Below are 24,984 nucleotides of genomic sequence, written 5' to 3' on the forward strand. Positions count from 1 at the left end.
AATGTCTAGCATGTGTAATATTCTTCCAGGATTCTAAATCTCCATAGGTACTGGAGGCTCTGTCCTACAAAGGTTTGTCTTACAACTCACAAAGATGGAGATAGGAAATTAGTTCACTTGTATCTGTTCCCCCTGCTCATGGTTAGGTTGTGCACTTGAGTAATGCCTGAAGAAGGCTAGACTGAGCTTTAGTTGATACCTCTTACATTTCACTCTTCCTCTGAACGGAATGGCTTACTTATCATTCTTAGGTGATCCCCTGCCCATGAAACTTCTTATCATTGTTTATTAATTAAACTTCTATGCTGACCTTCATTCAAGGATCACAGGGCAAATTACAATCTAAAGACACAAAAATACATAACTTAGTAACAAACAATAACAATATCCCGAGAGAGAGAGAGAGAGAGAGAGATTTTAAAAGGCCAGCTTGTTTTATTAGCCAAAGGCTTGGGAGAAAAGAAACATTTTCCCCTGGCACCTATAGATATGTAATGAAGGCGCCAGGTGGGTCTCCTTAGGGAGAGTGTTCCACAAATAGGGAGCCACTGCAGCAAAGGCCTGTTCTCATGTTGCCACCCTCTAGACCTCTCATGGAGAAGGCACGCAAAGAAGGCCCTGATGATGCCTGCAGGGTCTAGGTTCATATGGAGAGAGGCAGTCCTTGAAGTACTGCAGTCCCGAACCATTTGAGGCTTTACAGGTCAAAACCAACAATTTGAACTGGGCTAGGAAACTAACTGGCAGCCAGTGCAGTTGGGCCAGTATATACTCAAAGCACCTTGCCCCGGTGAGCAGCCTGGCCACTGAATTCTACACCAGCTGAAGTTTCTGAACTAACTTCAGAGGCAGCTCACATATAACACATTGCAGTAATCTAGCGTAGAGGTTACCAGAACACTGAAGGCAGAATTAGGCCTTCCAGACAGGGATGTAGTTGGTCCACTAGTGATAGAAGGCAGCCCACGGCACCTAAGTGATAGCAACAGATTCAGAAGTACCCCCAAGCTGTGTAGCTGCTCCTTCAGAGGGAGTGTAACTCCATCAAAAACAGCAACCTCCCATCCATCGAGTCTAGGGAACTGCCCACTAAGAGTGCCTCAGTCTTATCTGGGGCCAAAAAGCGCTCACTCCCCCAAGCATCACCCTCTGGAAATGACCATCCAAGTAAGAGCAGAACCACCACAAAGTGGTGCCACCCACCTGGACAGTGGCTCCAGAAGGATACCATGGTTGATGGTATCAAAAGTTGCTGAGAGGTCAAGGGGATTAACAGTGACACATTTCACCCATCTCTCCCCCAGCAGAGGTCATCATACAAGGTAACCAAAGCACTTTCTGTGCCAAAACTAGGTCTAAACCCTGACTGAGATGGATCTAGAAAACCATTTTCCTCTTTGTTTTCCAAGCAGCAGAGGAGGACCCATAGGAAGGTATCCCACGGTATCCTCACCACAAACCTGAGAGAGAGTTTAAGTTAAAAGACTGCAGTTGGGTCATGGTCACTCTTCATGAGCTTGTTGGCCAGGATTTGAATTCACGTGTCCCTGTTCCAACACTGTACCCACTCCACCAGTACTCTAAATGTGTCCTTGGACAACTGCAGCACCTCACTCATGACACTGGGCATTTAAGGTATAACCCACTAAGAACTTCTCCTGTGCAAATCTATTTCAGTGAGTAGGAGCTCTACACCTTGGTAGGGCTTATGGAAAGAAAGGGGGGGAATCCGTATGTCAAACAATCCCCTCCCAATTTTTTAAAAATTGTGTGTTTTAGCCAACCCCGCTAAATATTATTTCAAGTTTAGGAAGCTTGTTCTCCCTGCATTCATTTTATCATAACAATACAGCCCTTTTATCTGTACTATTCACTCTGTGTAATGACTAGCTTGAATTTAAATCACATAGAAATTGACTTTCTTTGGCATCTTGTAAACACTCAGACCTCTTCTGTTTTTCTTTTCTTTTTCACAAACCCAGATACATGGAGGTGAACTTTCATCTATTTTATTTTATCAAAGATATGTCAGTGATTTGTGACACCGCACAAAGGGGCTTTTGATTCAAGTATTTCCTGCTGTTCACCAGTTCAGTCAGCCTCCATTCAAAGCCCCTCCAGGTCAACTGGAACAATCCTACTGATTCCCATCGGCCCTGCAATAATATCTTCCCCCTTGTAATCAAGGTTTACAGGCATGCCCAAACCACAATTTCCATCCCCACAGCGAACACAGCTTTGCCATTCACACCATCTTGAGCTCCTTTGGAGAAAAAGTCAGAATCATAGAATTGTAGAGTTGGAAGGGAACCCGAGAGTCATGTAGTCCAGCCCCCTGCAACACAGGAACATGCAGGTGTCCCAAATGGGGATCGGACCCAGTACCTTGGCATTGTCAGTTTCAGACTCTAACCAACTGAGCTGCCTATAAATGCCATGAATAAATAAAATAAAATTCAATGAATGCAGCATTACCTCACAAAGCACTTTGCATGTGAGTGTGAGCAGGTTTACCATTATTTCTAATACAACAACCTATTGATTTAATAGTTCATCCATTATATATACTTAAATCTTGCTTTTCTGCAGGGCGGGGGGTGGGAAGGGGCAAAGAGACTCTAAGAGCACTATTCAACTACACTTTCTTCACCAATGTAGGCTTGGTTCCAAAGGGCTTCATTTCAGCCAGAACGCAGTGGAGGCCAGATTCAGTCCTTGTATTAAGGAATTTCTCGCACTTTGCTGAGACAGAGGCAAAAAAGTGGTGTGCAGTCGATAGCGGCTGAGCAGCTCAAGTGGTCATCAGAAGCAGCTGATATTTTAAGTCAAGTGCTCTACAGATCTTCTCAGACCACTCAGCAGTTTCATGAGCAAAGGGATTTCACCCAGGCTCTGTTGTCAATGCTTTCTGCCTGTCAGTAGGCCTGACCCTACACTGCCTGCACAGATCTGTCCTCGAATCCAATAAAACCACAGGAAAGCTAAAACTACACACCTTTCGTTGCTGTTACTTGCTTATTGGTGTTCCTACTTTTCCTTGCACAATCACTTGCTATCAGTGACAGCATCAGATAGGCAAATCTGACTAGCCACACAGAATAGAGACACTTCTCTGTTTACATTGTGATCCTTGTATGGGTAGGATTACCCAAATAATTCATACAGAAAGGGAGGAAGAAGCAGCCTCTGACCAGCCCAAGACAAGATGATACCCCTTTCCCCATTGCACACACAGAAGCCCACCAGACTGGCAGCTAAATCTTCACTTTGAGACTGCTGACAGGTGTAGCATCCTCTACCACATCTGAGGCAGAAGACCAGAATAGGGGACTTAGGACAAGCTGGGCAGACGTAAAAGTGAATGCTGCTGCTCCCCTCCACACTGGATCTGCCACCTGAGGCAGTTGCCTCATGCCTAACAGTAGGGATGGCCCTGCCTAGCATGCAAAGAAGGCAATCAAAGCAACAACCACCAAGCTGCAAAGATATCACTGAAAATGATAATTATTTGCACAACCTAAGTATTTTTTTAATAGAAAATTTCTACCATATCAAAATTGTTTGATACTGCTTGAAAAGTGAAGCTGATAAATATTTGGCACAGTTCTAAATAAGACTAAACGTTTTAGGCTAGATTTTCAGGACCAGAATTAACAGCATTCTGAAAGTATTTTTGATTCTTTAAAATATTCCCCCCCCCCCCTCAGATTTCTTCAGTTCAGTTTGAGGCAGGTTATGTTTCCTTCCACCAAAAGGCTGGCTTGCATGGACCTTTGTCACTGGAACCAATGCAGTAATTAATCAAGACAGCAACAAAAATGCAAGAGTCACGGCATTGCAAGCTACAATATTAGGGAGAAAGAAAAGCAACGGAACAATCATATAATAACAGTCATTCTTAGCACTTTGTGACTATTGAATATTTAACCTTTAACACCTTAGTAATACAACTACCTTGTAAGGCAGGCCAGCGGTACCATTATCATTATTATGAGCAGACCAGAGGACTAAGACAATGCCAGAAAATGGCAAGCCCAAGATCACCTAGAGCAGTGTTTCCCAACCACTGTTCCGCGGCACACTAGTGTGCCGCGAGATGTTGCCTGGTGTGCCGCGGGAAAAATTAAAAAATTGAAAGATTTTTTTTTTTAAAAAAAAGGCAAATTTTCGATTGGGGCGCCGTCACTAGATGACCCCTGGGGTTCCCTCCCTCCCTCCCGCTCTGAGCCTCCCTCCTCCTCCTCCTCCTCCTCCTCCGGGGAGGCCCTTCCTGGCTCTCGGCCAAGGCTTGGCGGCTGCCACTCACTCACTCGCTCGCCCACCCGTCCCTCCATCCCTGCACCCGGCCTCTCCCCCTCCGTCCCCGGCGCGGGGGCTGCCGGGATCCGTAGTCCCCTCGCCCTTGGGCTCCGCGCCCGCGCGGGGTGCGCGAACTACGTTTCCCAGCGTGGCCTGGCGGGCCGGGCGTTTTGTTTGAAGCGCTCTTCTCCCGGCCATGGAATGAGCGCAGCGGCGGCGGCCGGGCGGGCAGGGGCTCTTCCGCGCAGACCCCGCGCAGCCTGCCTGCGCCCCCCGGAGATCGGGCGGCAGGATGGAGCCCGGGGATCCCCGCGGAGGCGGAGCGGCAGAGGCGGAGGCTGCCCCCCAGGTAGGGCTGCGTCGGGGGTTTTTTATTTTTGCAATGCTGCATCCGCGCCGGAGGGGACGCATCGGACCGCGGGGAGACCCCTTGGCGGGCGTGCAAGGCAATGCATGCGTGCAGGCGTTGCATGGAGTGCAGTGCAATGCAATGGCAACGCGGCGCCCTGCATGCATGCATGCAACTTCCACCGGCGCTCCGGACTTGGCAGGTGAGGGGGGTCCCCAGTGGGCGGCAGAGAGAGCCGGGAGGGTGAAGGGGAGCCGGGGGGAGCAGCGCTGCTCCCCGAGCCGAGCCCGGGGGGAAACTTCGGTGTCGTTGCGCCGGGTGTTGGAAGCGGAGGCTGGCGGGGGCCCCTCACCTGCAAAACCTGGTCGCCTCTCATATATTTCGTGCATTGCATTCATCGCCCGCTTTCTCCTCCAAGGAGCTCCCGGGGGCGCGTGTGGTTCTCCCCGTGTTATCCTCGCAACAACAGCCCTGCGAGGTGGGTCAGGCGAGTGGCCCAAGGGAGCACCCAGGGATTGTCCTGGCCAGGTGGGGTGATTTGAACCCTGCTCTCTGCCCGGTCTTCGTCCTCATTTAGCCCCCACATGTGCATGACTGTGCATGACTGAGGTTTTCCCCCCTCGTCTTGGCTATGGTGTGAGTCTGTGCTGTTAATTAATGGGGTTCTGCCTTCGGAGAAGATGAGCCAGCCCTCAAGGAGGTGATTATGTAATTTGCTAGCAATTCATGTCCCTCCCGGCGTGACACTGCGCGCTGACGTCACGGGGCTGTAATGGTGGTGTGCCTCGAGATTTTTTTCATGAAACAAGTGTGCCTTTGCCCAAAAAAGGTTGGGAAACACTGACCTAGAGAGTTTATAGCTAAAGTGAGATTAAGAACCAGAAAGCTGTCAGCTTCCAAGCTCAGAGGTCAACCCATTGCTCACTGGGCTGTAGTACCGAAGACTGCAGGTGAAAGTTCACACGCCTGAAATCTCCTTGATATAAATAGTCCCTGCACACAGAACTTTAGATGTCAGGGAGAAAGGATTTAGCCTAGCTTTCTCCCTAACATGTTAGTTTTCTACGTGCAGTACAGTACAGGCAACTCCCCATTTATGTGAGGGTCACATTCCAAAGCACCGCACGTTTAAGTGAAATCGCATATTTTGGGAACGCTATTGAAAAAGCCTGCAAACACCCTCTAAACCCCTGGAAACCCTTGAAAAACCCTTAAAAAAACCAAAAACTCCATGACAATCCCTCCCTCCAACCCTCCTTGTTCAAACTCCAACTTTCCACAGGCGTCAAAGTCGGTGCTTGTACTTGCAAAGGCTCATGGGATTGCTAGATGCTATTTTGTGCCATTTTTGCACCCTTCCATGCCACTTCCAGGTTAGCAGCAGTGTGCACATGCATGTGCACATGTTCCTCAAACACACGTACATGGGGAGTTGCCTGTACAGGACAGCATTAATTCATACGTGTTTGCACATTCTGAAGTGGTACACGGAATGCCTATGGAGAAGACACCACAGAACACCTAGCCTCCTGTCAGCCATATTGCTGGGCTTACCAGCAGGGGAAAGTGGTGGAATGGTGTGGACACAACAGTGGGAGCACTGGACTGGCTCCACTGATGCAGTTGCCCCATGCCTATTTTGACCAGTGTGCTGCACCAGCTAATAAACGTCAACGAGGTTAACGAAATAGTGTTTCGAGAGAGATGTAGCTGTTCCCTTTTTTTATCTGTGAAAAGGCATCTGTGTTTTGGGGCTCAGGCGGAGCACGTCTCATATGCTATAGCTTCCTCCAGGAAATAAACAAACCTCTCGAGCATCCCACCCCCGCCACTATAAGCTTCCCAGAAAAGCACTTCAGCCTTAAGAACGCCAACAAATAACAGTTTTACCATGAAACCAAGGCGCCACAGTATTAGCGTTCCTCTCGAATCCAGCACGGCGCGGAAGCTGCTCTTCTTTGAACCACTGAATAATAACTTCTCTGGAGAAAGGCCTCAGAGGCCGTTCCCAGGCTTTACTGTATTAAATGAAAAGAAAAGAAGGAGGTTAAAGTCACACGGAGATTGCTGTGCCGAAATGAAATTGCACATTATGGAATAAAGGGGATTTCTTTTCTAACCAGTCAATGAGGCAATTATGGTTTGGAAAATGCTATTTCCCACTTTCTATAGTACTCTTCAGGCTAATTAAACATGAGGGTTAATTACTTAAACATGGGGGGGGGGGTGCATAAAGAAGGCACCAGGCAAGTCTTTTTGCCAAAGCCATTTCAGAACCAGGGGGCTGCCACCCAAAAGTCCATAGTAGCCACCCACCCAGGGTTCAAGAAGGCGAAGAGACAAAGCAAAGAGTAATTTTCAGTGTACAATGAAGCAGCACACTAAAATGGTTTTGAGGCTTTTCTCCCAGTTCCTGAAAAGTGATAAGAAACATGAGTCTATGGAAAAACCAGGCCTAGTTTGTTTTGTTGGCTTTCATCCTGGAGGTGGAACAGAACCTTATCTTTTGCCCATCTTCACCATCCAGAGCTCCTGATGTGGGAGGGCACTGTTTGCACCATTTGTCTGCATTCATGCCTCTACAGCAGCGATGAGGAACATTTTCAGTCTGAGATCCACATTGCCTAAGGGGCAACCTTCTCAGGCCTGGATGCTAGCAGTGGGTGGGGTAATGGATGCAAGTCCAACCATGACAAAAACTGAAGCCTGTACGTGTATAAGCTACAGGCATCCTGACAGTTCAATGAAACGTTCCAGCGGGGGGGGGGGATGGAGCAGTCAATTATGAGTGTGATTGAGGGGAGTCCTTGGGGCCAGATAAAGATGCCTGGTTGACCACATTTGTCCAGCCCAGCCCAGCCCAAGGATTTGGTTCCCTGCTGCTGCTCTAGGGTGTGTTCTCTCATTCTTCCAAAGTCAACATTGGATCACTGGCTAAAGCTTCCCAGAGTGCCTGGGGCAACCCAGTCGGATGGGTGGGGTACAAGTAATAAATTGTTGTTGTTGTTCCAACCCTCCTTAACCAGCCCACTGCATTTATGTGGAGGGATGGAACATTGCTCAGCCACCTGCATAGAATTCCTTGTCACCTGTGGTGACCAAGCAAGTTGTCAAATACAAGGCGATTCAGAGAGCCCAAGCCAGAATGGTAAGGCATGTAGGGAGAACTGATCCACACATTGAGATGCCTTCACAGAAATTATGGTGTGGAACCATCCCCGTGTAAACATATTCATCCATTTGACTGAACATGCTCAGCAGCCTTCCTGTGATGGGAGATCCTGCATTACCAGGGCTCCTGGTAGCAAAGATGCTTGTAAGCATGTTCATCTGAACATGCTGTCAAGCCCCTTCTATACCTTCCCGTGCAATATGGGGAAGTTGAGGTGGGTGGAGTGGGCACACCCAATGCACGTGGGGGCATAAGGGCAGGGACAGCATGCATGTGCCTGCTCCCCCTTCCCAAACCTTCTCACATTCTTCTGAATCCACAAATAAGGCTACCGCAATGATACAGGAGATATTGCCCTGCAATCCTCAAATTCCACTAAGATGATCTAAAGATCTGATTTAAGTGTATTTTCCTGTGAGCATCAACTTTCTAGCTCTCCACAAGGATGAAGATAGCAAGGCAACCTGACTCTTTGATCATACAATAATATCACTTAAGAGATGGATAAACAGCTTTGGGTAAGTACGGAATAATTGGCATAGCCTTGCAAGGATCTTCTTGGTCTCACTTGAGTATTAAGAAAGCATTCGCATCTGAATTATTGCTGAATTCCACACTAAACAGTTGCACTTTAGAACTTAAAAGGCTTAGAACTCAAAGCTGAATAATATTTAATAGCCCTTCACAATTATTGCTTTTCTTAATGTTCTTATGACTTTATTTTGGAAGAGCCTCCTTCATCTTAAGTGGCTTGGAATAACAAAAATAACCACAGTATCGCTACAAGAAGCAACTCACCAGCAAAACATAGAGAATTCACTGCCTTTCGGAGGCTACATTTTTTTATTCCCTAATCAAGCTGGGAATGCCAGCAACCATTAGAGGCACAATTCTATATCAAAACACAGCAAGACAAAGGGATTGCTTGTCAAAGCGGAACGCAAAATGCCGAGCAGAAAGGGACTAGGGTTCCTTTTGCCCTGCTGAGCTGCCAGACTTCACAGGAGCAAAGACTGACAATTGAGAGTCTCGGTATTAAAAATGAAAATACAAATCGACGCAAAGAGACTTGCACTTACTTAGTGGAACTTTTGGTGTATGCCGTTGCACATTATAAAAAAAACTAACAGCATGTTCGGGTTTCCACTCGCTTGTTCATAACACCAAGACTAATTAATAATATCATATGGTGCCGTGTAAACCCAAGAGGAGCCACTGATAAAACTTTGCCTAACTCCATCTGCTATGTCGGATTGTTTTTCACTGCTGGAAACCCACAGAACTTACCAGACAGGCAAGGGATCAATAAAAATACAATCAGAGGGGGGATTAATTTGGCCAAAAGAAAACTCACAACTAAGTTGAAATGGATTTTGTAAAGAAATTCTCAACCACAACCTGACAGTTCTAACTTGCTTCATTTGCTGCATTCTTGATTACGAAGATTTCTGATTTTTTTAGTTTTAGAGGGAAACGGTGCAAAAGTACTGAACTGTACAAGGACCCTCAGATAGGGACTCTGTCCATGAAACCCAGGCACCTTACAGCCTGTATTGGCAAAGCTACGTTTGCCTGTGGTCCACTCCTAATACTCAGCTTGCTTGGTGATGCGGTATGTGAACTACTGTATATATGGCAGACACGGCAGCTATGGAGTGGAAGCAAACTCAAGGAATTCTAGATTGTGGTTTAAGCAGGCATTGATGTCTTTCTTTAAGCATACAAAAGTCTATCTGCCTGGAATGTGAGAAACAGAAATGATAAGGCCTTAGTTGGAGGGCTGGCCGTGCATCAGTCTGAAGAATGTACAGGATTTATAGCTCCTTGCTGTTAAGTAAATTCCCCTGCTTAAAAAAATTGAAGCAGTGGCTATTGTTGACATTGTCATAGCTGGAGGTAACACAATGTGCCAACATGAAGAATATATAGAGCTTGTTACTTCTTAATGTTAAGCAGATCCCTCTGCTTAAAAATAAACAAGGTGCCAGTTTGTTGATGACATTGGTATAGTCATTAAGAGGCATCTAAAAGGAATCCACATAACCTTATGCCATAATACATTAGTTAGTTTTTAAGGTGTCCCAAGATTGATTGTTTATGCTGTAATATATGGACATGATCAACCCTCTGCAAAAGTAACCACAACCTTAAAATCCACTGATATTTAAAATTGTTGGATTGTTTGCCATTTAATTCTGAATGCATTCCAGAGCAATCTTGTCAAGAATCTTGCTTCCCCTGCTGCCTTTCCCATGGGGAAACCAGAAAAGGCCTCCATATAGGAGTCAACAGCCTCCATATAGGAGTCATAACATGTCAGTTAGGCCTGGGTCGCCTTATTAAAACAAACAAACCTGGTTGATACCGTCATGGTGAATGCTGGAATGGGACAGGCGTCATTCAGCTTTGCTTCTGGCTCGATATTCAGACCAGCTGCCTGGAACAGGTTACTGAGACCAGCCACTTTTCCTTTCTGGATTGCCCGCAAGGATTGCCGCCGGTACTCATCCCGGGCCCGGCGTGCTTTATGGCTCCTTTCCTCATCCGCAGCTTTTGAGCGACGTACTGTAGGGATGAGGAAGGAGAGACTCGTCAGAGTGTCTTTGCTTTTTCGGCAAGCCAGAACATGCAGTTCTAAGTTGAGAGGTAACATGTCAGCAACATGGAAAGCCATTGAATCCCAACACATCAAGTTGAGGCTGGAAGACCTTCTGTACCTAATAGAAAAATAACACATAACATTCCACAAATAAGGCACCAAGGGTCAAACTCTATATTGTTTGGCTAAGCCACAATGACATGCTCACCTCGCCTTACCAGCTTGCTTGCTTTTTTCCATACAGAGACTTTTTAATATAACTGTGGGTTTAGAGCAGGAGTTGCCAACACAGTGCACATGGGCACTATGAAGACTTTCATTGGCACCCATGGGCAGGTGCTCCAGAATCTGTGCTTCCATTTTCAAAAAAGTAAGCCTCTAGCCCTCCTAAAAATAAAGTTATGGAACCAAAATGTGCAAGCCCCTTTCTAAATGATTTCTGTGAAATGAACTAGGCTGTGTTTTCAGCCAATGAGTAAAGTCAGAAACTGTGATTCACAAGTGAGTTGTTTTAATGCCAGGCAGTAGGAATCCCTGAGGTCAGTAGCATAGCATGTGGGGCCAAGGGGGCCATGGCCCCAGACGCAAAATTCTGAGGTGACACAACCAGGTGCCCCCATGCAAGTGCCGGTTTCTGCAGGGATCCCCATCCCACTGTGGTGAAGGCAGCAGAGCAGCCCAGGTTCACAGGCATGGACAGAGGAAGGCCAGCCCAGAGCTCCTCTCTGTGGGCGTTGGAGAGATTCACCCACCAAGGGCCGCAGCAGCTGGCTGGGGTCCTCCCAGGACAGACAGACCCCCACTTGGCTCTGGTGGGGGGGGCGCTTTGCGGATGTCAGCAGCTTGCCTGCCCTGGGCACCAGCAACACACGCTACATCACTGCCTGAGGTGCTAAAGTGCTGCAACTTTGCCTCCCCTGTAGTACATTTTTCCTGCTTCTGTCTTATTTTATAGTGTTTGGAATCACCATAGTTTGTCCTTCATTTTCCCCTAGCAACCAGGAAGCATCTTTCCTATTGGGGGGAATGAAGGATCTGATTTCAATTCAATATGAACCTGCCCAATTCACATGTCTCGAACTAACACACAAACCAAATTGCAGCTCTGCTATGAAACGGGCACTTCTTTGAATTTTGCCACCAGCTCCTGAAGGGACCATCAGTCAGCCTGAGAGGATTCTGTTGCTGTATATTTTATCCCAGATATTTGCTTTGGTATTTTATAATTATAAACCACCTTGGGTGCCTTGGCAGAAAAGCACTGTATGAATGCAATAAATGAGTAAATGAGGCAAAATTTCATTGGGGGGGGGAAATGTAGACAGAAATTGGGGCTAGGGTCTAAAATGGAGAATGCATTACTGGCACAGGAAAAACAAGTACAGAATAATCATAACAGCAAAGCATATTGGCTGCTCTGATAGGATTTCTAACCGCAAGTTCTTTGATAAAGATGTGAACGAATTCCTACTGTGTTGGGAATGAACTTGAGCAAGTCGCATCATTTGGGACAGATTAGGAGATCTCCATATTTTATGGCCTCCTTTGCTTTTCTGAAGAGCAGTGAGTCACAGGGCTAGGCTTGGATGTATATTATAAGAATGTCGCATGAATATGCATCACATTTTTTTAATGATTTGCTCCAGCTGCTAGCTTGTTAATAGTCCTTGGTCTGTAGCTAATTTGGGAACAACTCGCAATAAATATTCAAGATAGAAATGGTATTTGACTGCAAACATTGCATGGTATGTTTCTGTTCTTCAGTTGAAGGGGGGGATAATTCTTGGAAAACAGGAAAACACGCAAGCTAAGAACGCATCAATGAAAATTCAAGTAGTGCATGCCTATTATCCATGCACTGGCAAAATGCCCATCATTATGACAGGTGCCGTGTGTGCAGAGGGAAGAAATGGCACACCACAGTGCATTTCTGTGCGATCTACGAACAGACACATCTCTCCAGGAGCGCAAGTGAGAGCCAAAGTCAGGTGTTGCCCTGATCGCACCAGCGTGCTCACAAGTGCAATGTTTTGCTTTTCTCCAAAGAAGCAAAAGGCAGCCATTTGTGGCCAGGGGGCCATCTCGCCCTCAGGACTGTGGGCTTGGGTCTCATCTATAAGCTCCCTACTGGGGTCAAGAGGGAAGCCATCACCACCATGTCTTACTTGTAAGAACCAGAGGAATCTGGCTGGGCGAATGTTATCATGCCAGACCTTGCTTGGACCCAGCAATGAAATGAAGCGCTGGTGTCCACGTTTGAGAAATGCCCATGTAACATAGTTTGTTTTTTTAGCACTATAGCAGGCTATATATTTCAATTACCTATAGAAGAATGGTGTTGTTCTTTGTTTGGCTCGACGAAAGGAACCACAGCAGTGAATTAAACCGAACACTAAAATTAGTAACGCTTCGCCTATTGACTTGGCAATAAATAGCAGTGGGATGATGAGATGAATCCCCATTCTGTTGGAAATTCCATCTACTAAATAAATTAGTAGTGTCATCAATATCATTGCAACGTTCACCCTCCACAGCAGCTGCGCTAGCAACGCGCCTCTTCGACCCCCCGACCCCTGGCACTGCTGAGCACAGCCGCTGACTTGGTGGTGGCAAGACATGATGGGACCTGGCGCTGCTCCTAATGGATAATTTGGCTCCCGCAGTCAGCACATAACAGCAAAACGACGCAAACACTGACATCGCTGCATCTTCCTGGCCTCTGATGCTGGTGGACAGAAGCCAGGTTGGCATTGCCATACAGTTGAGGGGTAACAACAGGGCATGATTAGTCCATACAGTCTTGGATCATATGAAGGCACAAGCCTGAGATACAAGCAAGGACCAGAGGTGTCATTTCAGTAAATGGGGCAAGACTGCTCACAGCATAAGTTAAAACACAATAAACAGATATATTAAAAAGAAAAGAAGTGTGACCCAAGTAAAAACAGCATTGAAGACACGGATGGAAGATTGAGATAAAATGGTGATAGAGAACTATAGATAGATATAACTGTGTTTTATGAGAATCATGAATATTGTATTTTGTATTTTCTTTTTTCTATATTACTCTTTTTTATCTATTTCCTTTTATTATCTTTGTATAAGATAGCTTGGATTTTATTTCCTAATATGTAAAAAACCTCTAATAAAATTCTACAGTTGCACCTTGGTTCTCAAACTTAATTTGTTCCAGAAGTCCGCTCCAAAACCAAAGCGTTCCAAAACCAAGGCACGCTTTACCACAGAAAGTAATGCAAAATGGATTAATCTGTTCCAGACTTTTAAAAACAACCCCTATAACAGCAATTTAACATGAATTTTACTATCTAACGAGACCATTGATCCATAAAATGAAAGCAATAAACAATGTACTGCAGTCACACAATCAATCAATCAATCAATCAGTAGCTGAACTGGGTTCCACACAGTCACAAAAACAAAACGAAAGAGCCACAAAACCGCAAAATAAATAGCAAAATCAGACAAACCTCAGCATAACACTCAAAATGGAAGCATCACACTCAAACTGGAAGCACAACGCTCAAAACAGAGCATGTTCGGCTTCCAAAAAAAGTTCGCAAACTGGAACACTTACTTCCGGATTTTCAGTGTTTGGGTTCCAAGTTGTCTTAGTACCAAGGCATTTGAGAACCAAGGTACCACTGTACTACATAACACAAAAACATACACACAAACAAAAATACAACACCCACCCTCAGAAGACTCTGCCAGTTAGTTTCCAATCCCTGTCAGAACAAAACAGTCTTTGCCTGCTATTGAAAGCAAACCAGAGCGATACCAGCTTAGCTTCCCATGGAAGGGAGTTCCACGATCTGGGAGCAGCCTCTAAGAAGGCCATCTTTCTTTCTTAGGAGGGAGAAATGGGTCAGGGGTCTCTCATTTAGACTTCCCCTTTCAATAGTGAAAAGGTTACCACTTCTCTCAAGTAATGAGATAAGGCTTTTTACTATTATTGAAGATGTATTTTTATTTTACAATTACCAAGTTCCTGTCTCCCCGCCACCCCATATATCCACACAGGATCACTTATAAAAGGGCAGAAATCATGTGACACCAGGATATAGCTCAGTTGGCAGAGCATGAGACTCCTTATCTCAGGGTCACAGGTTTGAGCCCCACGTTGGGCAAAAGATTTTTGAATTGCAGGGCGTTGGCCTAATTGACCCTTGTGGTCCCTTCCAACCCTATTAATCTGTGTAACCACAATGACAGAAATCAGGCAATCCCAATACTAAGGTTCCTTCCAAGTCTGCTTCAAGAGACAATATCTCCTTTTCAGCAACTGGGCTTAGAATTATTCCTGAAATAATCAGTATTCCTCCCCCCCCCCCAATTGATTAGAAGCCAGGTACAATCATAGTTAATGGGAATATCATTTGTCACATGCAAAATTAATTTGGTTCAAAGTGACCTGATCTCATATGAATGGCAGGTCACGGTCCTTAGGTAATTGACATTCAATAAATTATTCCAAATTCTATTAATAAGGTTGTATTCATAGATAATGTGGCCCCTGCTATAACACAACTGAGATCCACAACGGCACTCGACGCAAGGCAGCGGTACTTTGGTTGTTACTTTGCAAAGTGCTTAACATTTAACCAGATCACAGCAGCAAATTAAAACAAATCACAAGCCTGTGCCCAAAGGTTTGCAATCTAAACAAATACGACACAAAGGGAATCAGAAGGACGACAAATAAAAATAAAAAAAGAAGGACGACAAATGGGATCCTCCTAAATTGAGGGTCCTGGTTGCTCTCAGGACCCTTAATCCACCCCCACGGGGTGTGTGGTTGCTAGGCATGGCCCAAGCCTTGTTTGTTGAGCCCCGGGATCGCGCTTGGCTGTTTGGGCAAGTTGGGGCAAGTGGTGTGATCCCGGGGACCTATAAATGTGGCAGCACGACGGGGGTGGGGCACTTGCTTCACGCTGCTGAACACCCGCCCTCCCTCCCGCCCTCCCTATTTTAGGCGCTGCTGCTTTGGCCTTGCTTTGGATTGGGTCGCCTGCTTTGGAGCAGGGGCTGGGTAGGAATTTTTCCATTTGGCAGATTGGCTTTAGCCACTTGGTTTTCGCCTACCAACTTAGCAATCGTCAGAACTTTGTAAGGTTTGGCGGTTAGGCATTGGTTTATAGAAATGTGTGGGAGGGGAGGTGTGGCCATCACCTGCCCTTCCAGAAATAGGTTAAAGGAATCTGGGTGTCCTGGATCTCGTCCAAAGTCCACTTGAGGGGCTAGGGCCATGCCAGGACCACAGGAACCCCAGGGTGAGCTTCAATCGATCTTCACCGATGTTGCCCCCTCGTTTGGTGTTTACCCTTTCAGACTGCCAGCCAGAGAGGCAGGAGTGAGTTATAGTCCCTGACCATTGCCTAGGCCAATACTGCTCAATTTGTTTTGTAATCAATAAAGTTGTGGCCTAAATTTTGCCCAAAAACTTAAACTAAAATTATGTGTCCGTTTGAAGTTATTTACTGGGAAAGGGCTTGGGGGCCTCGGGGCGCAACATTATATATTGGGAATGCCAGTTTGAACTTGTTAAGCACATAAAAACAATCAAGTTGGCATTTTGCATGCATCCTTACTCCTCCCTTGCCAGAGGTAGTGAAATTCCTCCCTGGTGCTCTGAATATGGCAACCGACTTCATCTATAGCAAGATCAGATCCAACCTACCGACTGAAGTGGGTGTTCGAAGCACAACAATCGGGAGGGACGGTGGGAGACCCAATAAAGGTATGCAGTGGGCCCACCTTTATTCCTGGGGTCAATCAGGCAACCAATCCATTGGCCAATCTGGCCGGCAGGCTCACCTGGAATCTTTCCAGCCAAAGGGAAAGGCCTGTTACATCTCCCTCTGGTGGGAAGACCCAGCACAGGGACTGCTTTGGCAGCGGGCTGGCCCTATTCTTCAACACCACACTACTGTGGAGATAGGTGGAATTATTAAACCACTCTGGGATTTATAGCTCAGTGAGTGGAATAGGGGTCTCTTAACAACTCTCATCCCCCTTAAGAAACTACGGTTCCTATGTTTCCTCAACAGGCTTCCTCAACCTGGCCCTCCAGATGTTTTGAGACTACAATTCCCATCATCCCTGACCACTGGTCCTGCTAGCTAAGGATCATAGGAGTTGTAGGCCAAAAACATCTGGAAGGCCGAGTGTCAGGGAACTGCCATCGGAAGGACAGGAGGTGGAAGGGCTCACTGAGGTTGAGAGAGACTTAGCAGCTGGAGAGGGAACCAGCAGGGGGAGAGAAGGAGCTCCAAGGGAAAGTGAGTCGGAGGGATGGCTCAGAGACGCTTCCAGCGAAAACAGTGGGGAGGTTTCAAGACCTCCTATAGGGACACCCACTCCTCGCCGGAAACTGTCGCGCCGAGAGTCCAGAAGACGTGTTTCCGTTAAGGAGCTTTTATGCTGGAAGAGATTCCGTAAGCGCCCACTTTCGGATTCTGCTAGCGACTGACGGAGCCATGCTTGAGGGGCTCCGTCGTAGGCAGAGGTTTGCGTATTTGATCAAACTCTGAGGGACTAGGATTTTACGCACAAGCAGCTCATCATCCCATCACACCGAGTTTGAGGAAGCCTGCCTCAAGAGAAGCCACTGTACAAAGTGGGATGATACTGCTTTAAATGTATAGTGCAGATGGGACCTTAGATACAGACAGCTCAGAAATACTAAGAATAAAGTGCAGGATTAATATCTTTTTGCATGGTTTCTCAACCATGTGAACCGTACCTGCAGTCTGAAGTGGTACAGCCCCAGCAAAAGTTTGTTCATCTTCTGTTGGTTTTTTTTAAATAATTAGGCTGGAGTCTGAGGTTTAAAGCCAGTAAATTCCACTTATTACTACTAGTTTTGGTGTCCTTGAATAGGATTCTCAACACACCAATATATATCTCTTCCAGGACTAAAGTAGGGAATACAATGATGATGCAGATAAAATTCACTTTCATACAGTATTGCTTTTTTCTGGTGCTTTTTATTAGCATTCTTCATAAACCAAAAAATGAAAATGAAATGAGATAAGGTGGTTATGCATTTTATTGGGCCAACTAATTTGTTTTGTATTCTTTGAGACCCAGTAAGTAGCAATAAGCTAGCACAAGATTCATAAACAAGAACTCACCAAGGAAAATGGAAAATACGCAGAAAATCACATCAGTCCAGCAAAAACAACACTGAAAGCTCAAATACTGGAGCAAAGTGTTTGCGTTAAAATTCCTGTAAGATCAACAGGAGAGGTGTTGCTCCTCCAACCCCCCACTCCTCTTGTTGTCTGACTCCAGATTCCCATCAGCTTCAGCTAGCATGACCAATGGTGTTAAGGTCAAGGTGGCGGAAAATGCAGTTATCAGCATTTGAAGGGACACAGGTTCCCCATCTCTGATCTAAGCTATCAAAGCTCTTTCTTCCTGTTGAGCCATTTAGAAAGGCACCCTGTTTTTGTCCTTCGTAATCCTACCAGTTCTTCTGGATCACAATGCTTTCCATTCAAGGCCCAGCTCACAAATCGTATGGCATCACACTGCCATTTTCTCAGGCTAAACCAAGATCTCGGCATCATTTAAAGCCCTCTGTCGGTTAAAATTTACTCACGTTGTTCTTCCCATTCATGGTCTTCCTTTTCATTCTGCGGGCTATACTGCTGGGCTTGCTTGAGGCTCAGGTACAGCTCTTGAGCTCTGCGTTCCTCCTGTTGCCGTATCTGCTCTTCACCTCTTTGCCTCTCTTCTTCCTCTCTTTTCTAAAACAATAAAAAAAAGGATGGAGGGTATCAAACAGCAAATAAGGAAACTTCCTGTGTCACATGCTATGACTCCCCAAAGCATTTCATTGGCAGGATTCTTGACAACTCTACTGTGGGAAGCCAAACCATCCTGCACTATGATTGGTGACACATTTTTTAAATAATAATAATAATAATTGTTGGTGCTCTGATTGATCAAGTGTGAGTGGCTAACCCATTTAACAGCATATCTCGTCCATAGTTAACTCATTAGGCTGACTGTATCTGAAGAAGTGTGCAAGCACACGAAAGCTTACACCCAGAACAAACTTAGTTGGTCTCTAAGGTGCTACTGGACAATTTTTTAATTTTTTCACTAGGTTGTCTGAAATACATACCTTGGTAACTTCCACATTGGATTACTGCAATGCTCTCTGCATGGGACTGCCTTTGAAGAACATCTAGAAACTTTTAACTGGTTCAAAGTGCCCACTATACCCTATAAAACCCTAAATAAAAAATGGATAGCCTGTGGTCCATCCCCGTCAGCCAGCATGACCATGACGGTGGAAGTGCACCAGTTCCCCATCCCTGCCCTAAATGTTCTCAGTCCAGAATGCTGCCCATAGCTCCATAGCAGAGCTCTCAGTTTTCATGCCAAAAACTGGGGGAAGTCCCAGTTTAAGATGCTGGAGACCTGCTGCCTGTGGGACAAAATAATAAGGGATGTAATGCAGCTTTGTATTATTATGGGGAGAATTTGCTCTGGTATGAGTCCCCATCAACAGGGATGCGTAGGCTTCCTCTTGCTTATCCCCAAAATAACATTGGCTACCTGTGGGGCAGGAATTTCTATGGTTAGTAGTTGGTGGCATACCAATCTAGTCCTGTTGGGGGAGAATAATAATAATAATAATAATAATAATAATAATAATAATAATTTATTATTATTTATACCCCGCCCATCTGGTTGAGTTTCCCCAGCCACTCTGGGCGGCTTCCAATCGGGTGTTAAAAACAATACAGCATTAAATATTAAAAACTTCCCTAAACAGGGCTGCCTTCAGATGTCTTTTAAAGAGAAGATAGCTGCTTATTTCCTTCACGTCTGAAGGGAGGGTGTTCCACAGGGCGGATACCACTACCGAGAAGGCCCTCAGTCTGGTTCCGTAACTTGGCTTCTCGCAATGAGGGAACTGCCAGAAGGCGCTCGGCACTGGACCTCAGTGTCCGGGCTGGACAATGGGGGTGGAGACACTCCTTCAGGTAAACAGGACCAAGGCCATTCAGGGCTTTAAAGGTCAGCACCAACACTTTGAATTGTGCTCGGAAACGTACTGGGAGCCAATACAGATCTCTCAGGACTGGTGTTATGTGGTCCCGACGGCCACTCCCAGTCACCAGTCTAGCTGCCGCATTCTGGATTAATTGCAGTTTCCAGGTCACCTTCAAAGGTAGCCCATGTAGAGCGCACTGCAGTAGTCCAAGCGGGGGGAAATGAGAACAAAGAGCAAAGAAATAAATACTGGAAAGGAAGTATGCAGCCTCTCACTTCTCTAATTGTCCAAGACTTTCTAGAGAGAAAACAATCCTATTGTTTGGAAATTACCGTATATACTTGAGTATAAGACGACCCGAATATAAGCCAAGGCACCTAATTTTACCACAAAAAAACCGGGAAAATTTATTGACTCGAGTATAAGCCGGTTCACCACACCACAAACCTCCTGGTGGGCTGGAGTGTGTGCACACATGCGCACACGGCAGAGGGGGCTTCTCTCCCCCCCCCAGCCCATCCCCCTGCCTACCTAGGGTGCTGCCGAGAGGTAGAGGCTGGTGGCGGCAGCGGTGGAGGAAGAACAAGCAGCCCGAAAGGGGTGGGACCCTCACTCGAGTACAAGCCGAGGGGGGCTTTTTCAGCATTAAAAAATGTGCTGAAAAAGTCGGCTTATACACGAGTATATACGGTAAGTCCCATTGCACAAGATGAGGGCAGTCCATTGAGTAAAGACAAGACAGACACAGGGCCTTGCTTCAAACAAGGACAAATAAATGAGCTACATTTATATCTGTGCAAATGTAATGTCAGGAGTGTGCCCTAACTCTTTACGCAGTTTGTCATAAAAGTTTCCACTAATTGCTGTATCCACACACAAACCAGATGAGCTGTTGACAGCAGAGAAATACAAGAGGCTGCGCAGGAGACTTAAGAAATCGCTTTGTTTCTATGAAGAGCATTGCCTTTTTGTTTCTAAACACCTTGAGAGATGCTGGGTGCGTAGTGGGAGTTTTAGCACTGTCAACATTCAAAGATCTTTCAAAAGAAGATCCTACACTGTTTCTTCCTGACCTTTAAAATACCAGCAAGCGCTCAGGTTGCTTCACTGCTCAGAGACAAGCATTTTTATTTATTTAAGAATACAGTTAAGGAGAGTTGGCACTTTCTATTAGTAAGGAGAGGGGAAGAAAATAAACAAAGACAGGTGTCTTAGGCTTCACAAGGATGGTCTCTCTAGATGGTTTCTGCCCAATGACATTTCAAAAATGACTGGAATAAAGTAACCAATTTGCTAATTATAGGCAATTATGATATTCAAGGAATATAAAATTGGAAAGAGTGCAACTTTGTACCTTTGGGGGGTAATCAAAGTGTTTTTCCAGGTGGTCTGAATATAAGGGCGACATCTCGTTCAGCTTCAGTTAAGTAGGCCTCATGAAATTTCGTACTTGCCGTTTATATCAGCTGGGAACTCGGCAACTTGTTTTACAGAGGATGTTGGTGCATGATGAGACCCATGAAAGTTAACAAGACCCTGCAGAGTTTCCAGGCCAAACCCTAAGAGGGTCTCTCTCCCTTTAGGGTAGTTGTTCCTCAACCTTTTAATGCCCAGGGAAAAAATATTCGAGGCATACTCGACACAATGCAAAACTTAGTTAGCTTCTTTATCATCTCTAGGAATAATAGGTAGACGTCCTTCTCACAATTTTGGGATAGCCCAGTTCATTGCCTTCAGCCTTCCAGTCAGTCATGGTCTAGAGACAACCTCCACTTTCTGGGCAACAGCCATAGAACAGGTTGCATAAAGAAGCCTACAGAACATCCTTCCTAAAGGTTATGTCCCTCCCCTCCCCTAACATGGGACAGTGGTTGCTGCATGTGGCTTATCTGCTCCTACAGATAATAATAATAATAATAATAATAATAATAATAATAATAATAATAATAATAATAATAATAATAATAATAATAATAATTTATTTGTACCCCGCCCATCTGGCTGGATTTCCCCAGCCACTCTGGGCGGCTTCCACAGAGACCAAAAATACACTAAAATGTCACACATTAAAAACTTCCCTGAACAGGGCTGCCTTAAGATGTCTTCTGAATGTCAGGTAGTTGTTTATGGCTTTGACATCTGATGGGAGGGCATTCCACAGGGCAGGCGCCACTACCGAGAAGGCCCTCTGCCTGGTTCCCTGTAGCTTTGCTTCTCGCAATGAGGGAACCACCAGAAGGCCCTCAACGCTGGACCTCAGCGTCTAGGCAGAACGGTGGGGGTGGAGAAGCTCCTTCAGATATACTGGACCGAGGCCATTTAGGGCTTTACAGGTCAACACCAATACTTGGAATTGTGCTCGGAAACATACTGGGAGCCAATGTAGGTCTTTCAAGACCGGTGTTATGTGGTCTCGGAGGCCGCCCCCAGTCACCAGTCTAGCTGCCGCATTCTGGATTAGTTGTAGATATAGTGGCAGGTGTACTCAACAGGGGCAGATTTAGAAACTGAGCCAAGAACTTGCTGTTTCAACGCCAGGTAAGCAAGGCGCTGGACTTTGGGAAGGTGTGAGGCTCTGACAGGGTCCTATAGTCCTCCCCTCCCAAAACCTCATTAGCACTTTCCCAGCTTTGAGAAGGAAGTAGGAAGGCACTAGGATCCTGCCGGAGCCCTCATGCATCCTTCCCAAAGCCAGTTGCCTCTTTACCCACCTTTGGGAAGGTAGCGTGAGGGCTGAGTGGGGCATCAAATTTTGGCCTTGCACAGGGTGCCATAATACCTAAGTCCACCCTTGTAGTCAACATGGCAGTTTCATTTTGAAAATGTTCAGTTCCCCTAACTAGTGTGCCCTGAATACAGCTTAGAAATCACTGCTTTAAAAATTCCTTTAAAAATGTGGCATGGCCCCTGGCAGACATTTCTATTCTACACAAGTCTGAAAGAGAACAATGGTGTGGACTTTTCCTTGGCACTGGAGCAGGAAACCATACATTTGTGTTAGCAGAACTTTTTCATTACTGAGGTTCCATTGAGACATTGTTACTCATAGAGTGTGAACGTTATGCCCATTTTACAGTCATAAAACAGATGTCATCTTCCGCACATGGTAATGGGACCTGTCACATAATAGATGCCTCTCTACAGGATCCTCTTATATTTGTTATGTTAATCAAGTAACGGCATACCAGCAAAAACTACGGTGGAGCCCTGAGAGGGCTGGAAGAGAATTATTTCCTAGTAAGAAAACTGTTTGCCTTCTTCAAGCATGGAGAGAGTTTTAATTAAAGTCAAAGGAGATATGTGCATAATAATAAAAAAGTTGTCCTTTATAATGCACAGCTCAGTTCTGATGCTATAAGAAGTAATTTCCTGTTCCTCCTCTAGCCTTCCTACCAAAACCAGGGTTGAAATCAACCCCAGGTTCACTTTTCATTACAGAATTTGAACAGAAGCAAACCTACAGTATAGTCCTTCTAGAATAGTGTCACCTGCATAGTAGTAAACAATATCCACACTTCAGCCACCTACGATTTACAGTTTTCCTTCTATAAACAAAAAGTGGGAGCCAATAGTTAATGAACTCTGTTGATTTTTGCAATTGGCATGCTTTTTGAGGGGTATCAGTTAATACACTGGGGTAAAAATGTCCCATGTAGTTTTTTCAAGCAAAAAAAAGTAGGGGCCCATGGAAAGAGATAAGTGCTTTTTCTCTGACAAAACATGCATGAATTTCTTATGGAACATTTTACCACCCTGAGACACACTGGAATTCAGCTTAGGGTAGCAAAATACCATATTAAATTGTCTGTGCCAATTCCTTCATTTCTGTCTATGAAAGCTAGTACATATAGCAAAGAAACATTGAACATGCAATCCATTGGTGTTTCTTGATGTTTTACCACAAACAACACACTCCGAATTCACCCCAAAATTCTACGGGCTGGTTCACATATGCATTTCCATCTCTCGGTTACCACAACAGGGTGTGCAAATGACCCAGAACTATCCTGAGACATCCCAAAAGTGAATTATTACATCATCTCATGCTTTTCAGTAGAGTCCATTCATAGACTCATCTTCCAGCCATCATTATTACAATATTGCCAAGAGAAAGAAGGATTCCCTATTCACTTTGGTAAGTGAAGATATAATTTGTCTCATCTGGCCAACTTTTGTATCCTGATATATAGCAGAAGGAATAAAAGTGATTTTTTTGAGAGAGGGGTCTGATAATACTGTGTGATTAATGGTTAGACACCTTCTCACAATGGACAGCACACTTTCATTTCCCAAATCAAAACGCTTCCAGATGATGAAACTTTAATGGAGTTCATGGTTTTTGTTCTCTCTCTTCTGAAGATTGTATCAGATATTGCCCTGGTCATTTTTCCAGGAAAAAATATATATGAATGGTGTATTAAATATTTTAAGCATTGTAAAATGAGCATGTTAACTCGTCTGCAACTATTCCACCCCTGCTGAACCATTCATTAAAGTTTCGTTTCTTCATTTCTTCAAGCATGAACAGATTTTTAACTGAAGCACCCATGTGCATCCTTGTAATAGCATTTGTTCCTGTAGAGCAGTGGTGTCCAAACTTTTTTAAGAGGGCCAGATTTGATGAAGTGAAGGGATGTGAGGGCCGACCAAAGGGCCAACCAAGGTTGTTGAGCTTTTTTTAGAGTTGAAGTTGTTCTTTAGAATTTTAACCCAGGAAATAAGCTGGGTTATGACCCCCAGAGAGGCGTAACTCCCTTGATTCAGAAGCTATACTAATGTTAGTGGAGGTGGCATTTGACCCATCCACTTTAGCAGCCAAGGAAGCTGTTGTGAGGTTTTCAGCTGAACCTCCTACAGCTTATCCGTATGGATCACTATGTATGAAACATTTCCACCCATTGCACTTGTGGAAAGTGCCGTTTGATTCTAGCACACAGGCCGAGCAGCTGTTTTTGAGGGCAGGTGGGTCATCCAAGGTCAAGAGGCTTTTGCACTTAGGGGGCAGAGGTGTGTTATAACTGCTCATTAAATCTGGAGTACAGTCGTAACAAAGCCACTCATATGGGGGGGAAACGCTGCTATTTGCTCCCTTACAAAAGAAAAAAAAAGTTGCAGAGCACCTCATTTCATGAAGCACAGGAAGACTAATTGTGAATCTGCCAAAAAAGAGAGTTGTGCACAAGGGAACAGATAAAGAAACTGTTGTTCTGCGTGTGTCTTCCACCAACCAGACTCCAGTTTTTTATTTGTAGGAAACAGGAGAAAAACGGCTTCCATCTACTACTAGGGTTGCTAGGCTGCAACCTTGGACCTCTAAATCTCTAACTTAATTGGGAGATAAGGCACTTGCGGCTTCTCCTGCAATGTGTTCCTGCTCCCCGGATTTTTACATCCACATCTCATCTCTGCAAGCTATAGCAAACAGGGCTCTGGTTATGTCAAACCACAGGCAGGGTGGAAGAAGAGGGGGTGGGAAAGAATCACATCAAAGGGGAAAGGAGCAGGAGAAATGCCTGCTTCATCTTCTGGTTGAG

At 45.3% G+C, this 24,984-nt stretch overlaps 1 protein-coding gene and 1 long non-coding RNA gene across 2 annotated transcripts in view; both read right to left on the reverse strand.

Moving 5' to 3' along the window:
• SH2D4B (SH2 domain containing 4B) overlaps positions 1-24,984 on the reverse strand; it is an 83,450-nt gene that overhangs the window by 32,307 nt on the left and 26,159 nt on the right. The window contains exons 4-6 of the mRNA XM_028728446.2: positions 18,044-18,191; positions 10,175-10,385; positions 6,539-6,666 (exon numbers count right to left, since the gene is read on the reverse strand). Coding sequence (XP_028584279.2) covers positions 6,539-6,666; positions 10,175-10,385; positions 18,044-18,191 — 487 coding nt within the window. The remainder of the gene's footprint in view (positions 1-6,538; positions 6,667-10,174; positions 10,386-18,043; positions 18,192-24,984) is intronic.
• On the reverse strand, positions 3,699-6,525 carry LOC144328054 (uncharacterized). The gene is made up of 2 exons (XR_013393289.1): positions 5,494-6,525; positions 3,699-4,044 (listed from the first exon to the last, which is right to left on the reverse strand). It is a non-coding gene; the product is annotated as an uncharacterized LOC144328054 (long non-coding RNA).

This window comes from Podarcis muralis, chromosome 6 (assembly GCF_964188315.1).
Source record: "Podarcis muralis chromosome 6, rPodMur119.hap1.1, whole genome shotgun sequence".
NCBI lineage: Eukaryota > Metazoa > Chordata > Lepidosauria > Squamata > Lacertidae > Podarcis > Podarcis muralis.